At 37.3% G+C, this 10,767-nt stretch overlaps 1 protein-coding gene across 1 annotated transcript in view; it reads left to right on the forward strand.

Moving 5' to 3' along the window:
* Window positions 1–8,988: 8,988 nt before the first annotated feature.
* LOC113231315 (integrin beta-nu-like) overlaps window positions 8,989–10,767 on the forward strand; it is a 53,871-nt gene continuing 52,092 nt past the window's right edge. The window contains exon 1 of the mRNA XM_026465589.1: window positions 8,989–9,446. Coding sequence (XP_026321374.1) covers window positions 9,368–9,446 — 79 coding nt within the window. The 5' untranslated portion in view covers window positions 8,989–9,367. The remainder of the gene's footprint in view (window positions 9,447–10,767) is intronic.

The following is a 10,767-nucleotide window of genomic DNA, read 5'->3' on the forward strand; positions in this document are numbered from 1 at the left end:
AATAAAACATTTTTTAACACCCTTGCTCGTAAAGCTGATGTAATTCCACCGGTTTTAAATATGTAAAGCGGGTCATAAAAAACGCGTGTGTTACCAAAGCAAATAGTTAAGTTATAGTCCATACAAACTCCATAACAGTATTATTTGCCATTTCAAATATGCAACTGATCGCCGCCGCACGACTCCAGCTAGTGAGCAGCGCGCTGTTGCTATTCAAATTTCGAACAAATCGCCGCGCGGCGCCAGTCAGTAGGCAGCGCTAGCGCGCTGTTAAAATGGCGGGAAAGCAACAGTGTGCATTCACAGATTGAGTTTATTTAAAAAAAAAACAGTTTATTTGGTAATTTAAAAACTTGGCTGCATGCTCTAGCGTCTTTGCCAACATTTTCACGCAGCCACGGTAGAAAATAATCCTCGCGCCATTTTTCTCAAATTTTCTTTTCTTTGTACTTGTATTGTGAATATCTAAAAATGACAACTTTCAATAATGAAGATGAGCAATATATAAAATGTTTTTTTTTCTGTTTCCTCGCAAATGTGTTAAAAAACGTCGTACGATATACGTGCGTATTGGTTATAACATGCTCGGCTCAATTAAGCCCTCGCCTTCGGCTCGGACTAAAACTCCGCCTCGCATGTTATAACCATCTTTACGCACTAATATCGTAATGTACTATAAAGGCATATAAATTTGTATTGCAATTCGATTATTTTTTGTGAAATTACTCCACTAGTTTGTTATAATTATTAATACAAAGATCGAAGACTCAGAAAAAGGCAAATCTAAACGTAGCACATAATATGGGTCTTTTTAGTATTCTGTACTAAGATTATTTTACATTTTTAATTCTGTTTTTTTTTTCGTTCCTCAAATAATGAAAAATACATTGGATGATAATGTAGCCTCATCCTATAGAGAACCAATTAATGCCTATGCATGTCTATGCGTTATGCTTAACATTATGTGAGAATTGAGCAAGACTTTTTACTTGTCTCCATTTGGTGATAGGCTTGCGTCACCTACACTGAACTGACGACCGCCTACGTTCTGCCCAAATTCGATCGTTCGTCTATTTAATTTAATTATCTGTTCATTATTCGGCTTTGGTATAAGTAAATCAAAAGTCGCAGCTGTTCGTGCAACAGTCCGTAATTGTCAACGCGGCTTGAACTAAAAGTTCAAAGAAAAAACTTCACACGTAGTAGGCCGGTGCACACAGGAAGTATACACGTCATTAATAAAACTCCCCATTTGGAATGATCGAGCCGCTTTTTTTATGACAAAGTGACGGGACGAACTCGTGTGTCTGGTGGTAAATGACACGCATGTCCATGACAGTTACAACGCCACTTAGAGTTTAAATCGCAAATATTTGAGGGACACTGCCACTGCTCCCGTCACCCTGAGACACAAGTTAAAAAGTCCCATGTGCCTGTAATTTCAACAGCTCCCTTCAAAACCTGAACACTGTAATGCTCACATTACTGCTTGGCGGCAGAAATAGGTACCTAAGGCGACAGTACTTCCCTGGACGAACTCTTTCTTATGGAGCTCTTCTGTTGCTCTTACTGCCCCATATTAAAGACAACAAACAATACGACTCATCCGTTAGAACAAGGTCATTGTACATTTCGTTCGTTGTTCTCGCTATGTGTATTAGATCGTCAGTTGTTCGATTTTATACTTCCGAAACGAAATAAGATGTAACAATTCTGATATGGATAACACCTATAGATCGTCTTAGTTTTAATAACGAGATTATTATTAATCCTCTTTTCGTTGTATAATCACATAGTACTATATTCTTCGGACGAATATAATAGTGTTGTATGCTCTAAGATAGTGTCGTAACTCAAAATTTGTGAAATTCAAGATTATACCATTTCTGGACGTAGAATTCGTTTCTCTTCATGTCAACAAAATTGTCATTAGAATATTTTAAGAAACCATTAAAATATATGTACTTAAATCAGAACGAAACAAACGTTTTGTGAGTTACTTCAGGACAAAACAATCCATACTCAAAATTATGAAATTATTTTACACTTATTTTTTACAATATCTTTGTATTTGGCAAGCAGGAAATTGTTCAGATGTCTAATAAATTTTAACCTATGCATAAATTATAATAATCTTTCAGTGGAACGGAGTAGGTAATTCGTTTTTCAGCTGTTCTGAATAAATTCACATTTTAAGTTAATACACTATTGTATTAGCAGTGCGACATTTTAATTTATAACGATTTATAGTAGCTTCTGTTATAATATCTGCATTGTCAAATACACGAAGTAACGGTATACCGATACCACAAACAAATAAACAGTTATCTTTGGATTACAACTACAGAATATAAATTTAAATGTCACCAAATACAGACGGTTGATAACATAATTGAAATACGTGCTAAGCTAATAAGTAGGTAGTGTGTGTAATGTATAATTAGTTATACAAAACACGTCCCTTTTGGCCTTTACCACTAGCATTTATGCATAGAAGGCGATGCTCGACGTTACCGCGCATAGGTATTCCTATCTAGCCATAATATAATCTCTACATTGATCTTAGTGCTTTTTATACTTACGCTTCAGTAGCAAAGACCTCTGTGAAAGTGTTTTTTTTTATCATATCAAGTGACGGGACGAACACGAACGTGCGCCTGATGTTAAATAAATAAAATAAAAATAAAATATCTATATTTTCAGACTACAGGGTCCATACATTGTTAGTAAACAGAAAAACCTTAATAACTATGTTAGTACTACAATAATAATAATAAGAATACTTGCTAAAGGGTACACCGCTGTCGGCAGAGTCACCGAGCTGCACGAGTAGCGTGCAGCTCGTTGAACCTGCCGAGCACTGCACCATCCAGCCTTCCTTCAACTATCTGTAAAAGACTGTTGGGGCTTCCCCTCACTCTTTGAATTAGAGAAGCAACATTTTTACGCATAAGCGCAAAAAAGTCGTCTGTGTGCGCATCGGCAAACATGCCCGAAGCACTGCAGTGTCGAGGAAGCCCCACCATCACCCGGAACAGGTTGTTGTACAATATGCGCAGGGCGCTGTATGATTTTTGGGAACAACTAGTCAGACTGCTGGGGTAAAAAAAAAGAGTTAAAGTTAAAAGTTAAGCTACATGCCTGTCCATAACAGTTGCAGTGTCACTCAGAGCTTTAATCCTAAGGGGCACTGCCACTGCGCCCGTCACCGTGGGACATAAGTTGACAAGTCCCATGTGCCTGTAATTTCACCAGCAGCACCCTTACACTTCAAAAGCGGAACAGAGTAATACTGACATTACTGCTTGGCGGCAGAAACAGGTAAGGTGGCAGTACTTCCCTGGACGAACTCTTTCACAAGGACCTCTTCTGTTATTAGTTCTAGACCACTGTTCGTTTAGAGAAGTATACAAATTTTATTATCTTTTATTTTCAAATATATTTTCAAAGTATGAAATTGTTTAGATGTCTATGGTAAACTTTATTTTGCATATAAATTTTAATAACCTTATACGGGAATAATAGTAATTCGTTTTTCATCTATTCTGAAAAGTAGTTGATTGTACAACAAGTGTCTAAAACGCGTCACTTTACCCGAGACGAGGATACTTAAGTGGAGGGTAAAATGGATTTTATGAACGAATTATACATTCTGCTCTTCACTTCGATTGCGAGGAAATTAAACAGCAATATTACAAATAAACGATTACTTAATTAAAATTATATGTAAAATTACAACAATTAGACAAATTTAATGTGATGGTTTTTTTATTTTATGCACTAGAGCATAAAATTCTGTTTTATGCAACCTACACCCAACATAAATACGAACTTTAAGAGCATGAGAAGTGAAAATACACTTTTTTGACTATTATGTATAATTAATTAATGATGATAATAATATTTAATACATTGACATTGATATTTATTATTTTGTTGATATTAATTGACTGATTATTCCTTGTGCATGTCCAATAACAAATAATTTAAGAAATTCTAAAATTCTAAGTACAATTTTGCTTGTCTAATCAGGTAAAATATGTGTTTTAATATAATACTATGTTCCAACTTTCTTTCACCATATTTTAAGCAAGTAAAATTTCATTTCAATGTTACTAGTAACTATAGTATCTATTTACAGTTAGTGAGACTGTTTCTCATTATAGACTAAATATGACAAAGGTATGTATTTAGACATAGCTTATGGCGACATTAACCATCACCATTGTACATTATTATTTGGGTCGTATAACCATAATAATAATGCATACACTCAACATAGCCCCGCACTAGGGAAACCATGTATCGCGGGTGCCTTGGATGGACACACACACATGGACAACCACAAATTACACCCAAACTCATGAGAGAAATAAATGTAGGCCATCGAAATATTTCTCCCGGCCCGAGAATCGAACCTGGGACCTCAGCGTGGCAGTTCATGCTAACCGTTCGGCCACGGAGGCAGTTGAAGTATCCCAAGTATTTTTTCCACTACATGCCATTTGACCTCTAGTATACTTTACGAACTAAGCAATACCCAAGATAACAAAAACTCTGACATTGTGAAATACACGATTGTTTCTTTGTAATATTGTGTGGGTATTAGTATAGATCGAATATTCGAGATGTCAAGTGAGAATGGTGTGTCATCTAGGAGTGGCGAATGCGTGACTTACGGTCGTCGATCTTTTCAAGAGCATGAAACAATTTTTGTAAATGACGAAATGCTCCCATTCTAGTGGTTGGTCGTAGCTACACTGTGGCGGCATGGAAAACTGTGGCCTAAATCCGCGTCCGAGAGGAGACCCGGGCCCAGTAGTAATTAGCAGTAGTAGAGCTCTTTATGAAAGAATTCGTCTAGGGAAGTACGCTATAGTAAGGTGGCATTTTACTATTGCGTACCGGTTTTGAAGGGTTCCTCCTTGGAGACAGAAATAAGTAAGGTGGTACTAACTTGGACAAACTCTTTCTCAAGGAGTTCTACTGGTACTCTTGGTTAAATTACAGGCTCCTGGGACTTGTCAACTTATGTCTCAGGGTGACGGGCGCAGTGGTAGTGCACCTTCGATCTTTGCAACTTAAAGCTCTGAGTGGCACTGTAACTGTTATGGACAGGCATGTAGCTTATATCACGCGCACGACTCGTTCGTCCCGTCACTTGATGTTATAAAAAAATTACATGATTATTACAACAAGGGTACCAAATGCAGTTAGAAATAATGCTTGCTAATTAAAAACAAATAACAACATTTTAATATTTTTAATATGTTATCCCAACACCTAACACACCACGTGACGTCATACGAAGGTAGACAACCGTCACCGTTCTCACTGTTCGCTTATTATCTTGTGTTTTTTCTCCCTTTAAGTCACTTTTTTACACATTCTACATGTCTTCGGAGTTGATATGACGTAGTGCCGTTTGCGCGGCATTGTTTTTTTAAATACATTCTAACACATTTTTAGGAACTTGAAAAGTTTTGTTTAAATTAAATAATTTCTTCTTGGCTGTATATTATATCCATTTTAGTTAATTTAAAAACTTTAAAGTTTTCCGACTCCCTATCGTGACATTTATAATGTGGTAGTACTTACTACCGGTTGTGGTCTTGAGAGAATTCCGTTGCTCTGGTACTCATACTACTGGGAATTCCCTAGTTTGAGACCAGGTTATTGGTCTTGTTGCCAGGCACATTAACTATTTAAATGTCTTTAACATTGAAGAAAACAAAAAATATACCGTCAGAGTACATCAAGCCTGACGATTTGGACTTTAGACGTAGTTCTTATTGTAAATGCCACAGAGTGGATTGATTTTAATTCAACGGCCTCCGTGTTCGGGTAGCTTGCACACCGCTTTTAATGGTGTCGCCATCTCTGAGGTCCCGGGTTCGATTCCCGGCCGGGTCAATGTAGATAACTAACTTCTCTATATTTTCTAGGGCGTGTCGGGGAGTTTGTGGTACCGTTATTGTTTCCGATTTCCATAGCATAAGTGTTTTAGCTACTTACTTTGGGATCAGAACAACGCATGTGATGTTATCTAATATTTATTAGGAAAGGAAATTGAACTTCTTGAAAAATTTAGATTCTGATGAACTGCTGAGTTCACCATGATGGACTGAATGCATTTTATAACTCTCCTTTCGATCTTGATGTGTTCGTAGAACCTTTAAAATTCTCTTCCGAAAAGTTGTCATTTTGCAAAATTTGAATCTCTTTGCCGACGTGCTTCTGTATTCTATTTATGAATCAACAAAAGCTCCTGATACATGGGCACATATAAAAATAGTCCACCACGTATATTGAACAGGTATTCTACAGTCTTATCGGTATTCTACAGGATATATAACAGAGAGTGTGCGGTGGAATGGCATAATTTGATTCCGCCTTCCCCTTACCTTCATCGAGGGACTAGACGTAGCCTGGGATTCCACCGCTATGTTGTGGATATTCCCAAGATTCTCAAGAAGAAGAACTCACGAAGCGTTTCTCTTCCATATTTATATGGCGAGCGGTTAGAAAGTGGGATTCACTTGGAATGGATGGAATTAACTTGAATCTTTTCAATAGACATTGTTTAGGTGTGCATGCTCCATCGTCGACCTTATCATCACTTTCCATCAAGTAAGATGGAGGTGAAAAGCGCACATATTTTTTATAAAAAAAGGTGAATCTCGAAAAAAGCATGGAGCTCGTCACGGATAGCCTAGATACGTACGTGAATGTTAATTAATTGAGCTTGGAGCAGTCTTGTTTATATGTGATTAATCCGATCATCAAAACAGACGTCCGTCATATGTCGTTATCACGCCTGAAACCGCCCCACTGCGTTATCAACGGTGACGTCAATTACTGTAATTCGCTCCGAATAATAGGCGCCGCACAGGGCCGCCGTCAGGGCGGGATGTTTACCGTTTGAGTAAACTTACTACACCTCTGGGAAAGCTTTTGTTTAGAAAAGGATTACCGTAAGTACGTAAGTGTGATAAAGAACTGTGAATGTATAAAATATCTACTATTATTAACTAACTAATTTATAGTAAAGCTTCTTGTGAAAGAGTTCATCCAGGGAAGTACTGCCACCTTACCTAATTCTGCCGCCAAGCAGTAATGTCAGCATTACTGTGTTCCGGTTTGGGAGGGTAAGGGTGCTGGTGAAATTACAGGCACATGGGACTTGACAGCTTATATCTCAGAGTGACGAGCGCAGTGGCAGTGCCCCCAAGATCTTTGCGATTTAAAGGTCTGAGTGTGACTGCAACTGTTATGGACAGCCGTGTAGCTTACCATCAGGTGCACGACTTGTTCGTTCCGTCACTTGATATTATAAAAAAAAAACTATTTAGAAACTCCCTCTTCCTAATCCCTTTTGCAAATTTCCTCTTATTTTATAAATTTCCCAGTTTTAAAGACAAAAATCGAAAACCTTGCGAAAACAAAGCATGAAAAAGAAGAAAAATTAATAGTAAACTTTGAATAAAGAAAGAGAAATTTAAGCTGGACAGTTGTCTCCAATAAGAATAATGGCGGCAATCGGCAAGTCGATTTTGTTCAATTATGAACAATTTAAGGAAACTCGATCTAAGGACGGGAAATAAATAATATATTTTTTTATTTACTAGTATCTTGAGGGTTTTATTACTTATACCCTGGTACTCATAGTATAGGGAATGCCTTAGTTTTGAGATCAGGTCGTTGGTGTGGTTGTCTGGTGCGTTATTATTATTTAAATATCGTTAACATTGAACAAAACAATAAATGTATGGTCAAGAGTACATCAAACTTGATATTTTGAACTTAAGATACCCTTATCGTAATAGAGATTGAAATTAAATCTTAAGTGTCAAGCTTCATAAGCTATTGACCTTGTACCTTTAACTCTTCTAGTTAAAAGTACGCAATTTTATAGGGGGCGTCCTGGGGCATCGTGCTCAGGAAGGTGATAACGTTTCTCCTCTGGATAGGCAAACTTATCTCGATCTACTCGAAGATTTGAAATAAACGTTTATTTATAACATTATTTCATTCATTCATCCATCGGTTGATTGTTATTTGAGTTCAACATTTGATTTCCTATTATTTGACCAACCGCTAGAGTTTCTTACTCATTCTTCTCAGGGCAAACTGCCTTGCGAATGAGTAGTTAATGTGACTTATTTAACTATGACAAAAAGATAGATATATGTCGACTTCTAAACTTTTTACCATTATTATTTATCACCATAGTTGTAAACTATTCACATTTAATCGCGTATATTTGTTTTTTCAAACGAACTACAAGAAGCTGTAGAGCTTCTTGTGAAAGAGTTCAGCCAGGGAAGTATTGCCACCTTAACTATACCTGCCGGTAAGCAGAAATGTGGGCATTACTGCGTTCTGGTTTTGAAGGGAAAGGGTGCTATAGAAATTACAGGCACATTGAACTATTCAACTTATGTGTCAGGGTGACAGGCGCATTGGCGGTGCCCCTTAGATATTTGCGATTTTAAGCTCTGAGTGGCACTGCAACTGTTATGGACAGGCGTGTAGCTTACCATTAAGCGCATGACTTGTTCGTCCCGTCACGATATTATAAAAAATTTTTTTGATTGATTTTTTCAATTTACGCAATTATGCCTAATATGAATCTTTTTTTACCAAGTGACGATGACGGTGCAAACAAGTGTTGAGCCTGGTGGTAAGTGGCACGCCTGTTCATAGCAGTTGCAGTAACTTCGGAGTTGAAAGTTGGAAAATTTTACATCAAAATTGTAAATTACATCATAAAGTGGACAATAATCACGCGTACATGAGTAACTTTTTACATTAACAAATAGATTAGTGCATTATGATTTTCGTTGTAATGACTGCAACAAGATGAATTTACTCTGTAAGTATAAACTATTATATGAATGCTTTGTCTAAATCCGTCCCGCTAAAGCCAGTACCTAAGTTCCGAAACGGACGTCAGTCGCACCAGAGTAGAGCCAGCGGCAAGGCGGCTCATGAGTGGAGGAAACGCGCCCGCGCCGCGTGCGCCTACTCGCGCCCACTCCACTAATCCCTCTTGGTAGATCCCTTTGGCATAAGTGATAGGAATAAAAAGGCCTAGAGATAAATTTCAGTGCCACTAGTAAAAAAAACTTATCAACGTACGTTAACAATACAACGTCTATATTTTATAAGCCATGGAATAGCGAAAACATGCTTAAATGGTTTCTCTACGTAAGTTATCATTACTGATAATAAGGACGTAGGCGCGAAAAACGGGACACTGGCAACATTGGTTAACATTTTATCTTTTTACGTTATCTGTTATCGCGAATCCGATGATTATATAGTGAAAACAGTTGAATCAAGGCGAAAAATCTTTCATACGGAAATGTACAAAATCTTATTTTGTACAACAAGTATTGTAGTTAATCTGTGCCTATTTTGCATTGGATATGTAGCCGGTCAAGGTCAGTATAATGTTTTTCCACATGTATCAAATAACAACGCGTCGAAAATTGTTATCACGTATTAGTGATAATATTTTCCTTTTAGTGTTCTTCGATTGCCTGATGTGTAACTATAATGCTTTGCATTATGTAGGGAATATTATAGCAAATGCTACAGGTGTATACAACTCAAAGTAATTTACTAAACAAGTGACTCGATTTTAATGTAAACAAAAGTTCTTACAATTCACATATGAAACCAAAAGCAGTTGTAACTCAAGGATGGTGGAATTGAGAAAACAGATTTGGAAGTTTAAAAAAATTACTTATAAATTCTTATAAACGGAACTTATTGTTATTAATAATAAATTTAGTTTATTTAGACATCATAGATCAATTTGTTAGTAGCACACGAAAACTTAACATTAACTTTATATATACGTTTAGAAAGCTTCAAGTTTAGACTCACTGATAGAAATAGAACGCATACTTCCCGATATAATGGAAAAAAGATATTTATACCGTTGTACGCGGATGGGCTCCAAAGCAAAGAATCAAATATAAGATGACCTGAACGTGGAAAATATAAAGGAGTGGTCAACGACCTTCAAAAACTATAATATACGGCGAGAATATTTGTGCATTTTTATAAGGTTCACCCTAGGCAATCGCCGGAAGTAAAAAATATACGAAATTCAAATAAACAAGATGGCCGCCATTCAAATTTCAAGGTCTTCTATAACGGAAACTATTAGAGATAAGTAGGAGGTGCACGAAGGAATGTCATAAAGGGTAAGGGCGCGTTCAAATTAGCCGCTGTTAGCCGCGCTGCAGCAGCGCTGCAGAACCCGCGGCGGCGGTCGCGCTGCGACCGCGCGGCGGCCGCGCGACTGTCGCGCTGCTGAAGTGCGATGTTTTATCTTTCGACTCAGTTACGCGACGGATTCTGACGAAGAAACGTTACTTTCACTTATTTGGTTAAAACTGAAAAAAAATAGTTAAAAAGAATACCGGAATGTATTAATATAATCGACAACGTATAATCGACATTATCGATCGACAACGAAAATTATAGACGTTTTCGAGTTTGTTTGGGAGTGCTTATTGAGAACGTGGCATTAATTTCTAAATCCAAGATGGTTGCCAAGAATTTTCAAAGATTTATTTTTGGTAATCTTTATGGGAATGGCATTTATATCTGAATACGTGATGCCTAACACGACTTTTCTAAATCCAAGATGGTGGGCACGATTTTTCGAATAATGGCAAGTTGGGTATCGTTTTCGAGGTATTTGGGGGTGCTCATTACGAATATAGCACTTATTTGTAAATCCAAGATGGC

The sequence above is a fragment of the Hyposmocoma kahamanoa genome, unplaced genomic scaffold (assembly GCF_003589595.1).
Source record: "Hyposmocoma kahamanoa isolate Upper Pololo Valley unplaced genomic scaffold, ASM358959v1 65, whole genome shotgun sequence".
Lineage (NCBI taxonomy): Eukaryota > Metazoa > Arthropoda > Insecta > Lepidoptera > Cosmopterigidae > Hyposmocoma > Hyposmocoma kahamanoa.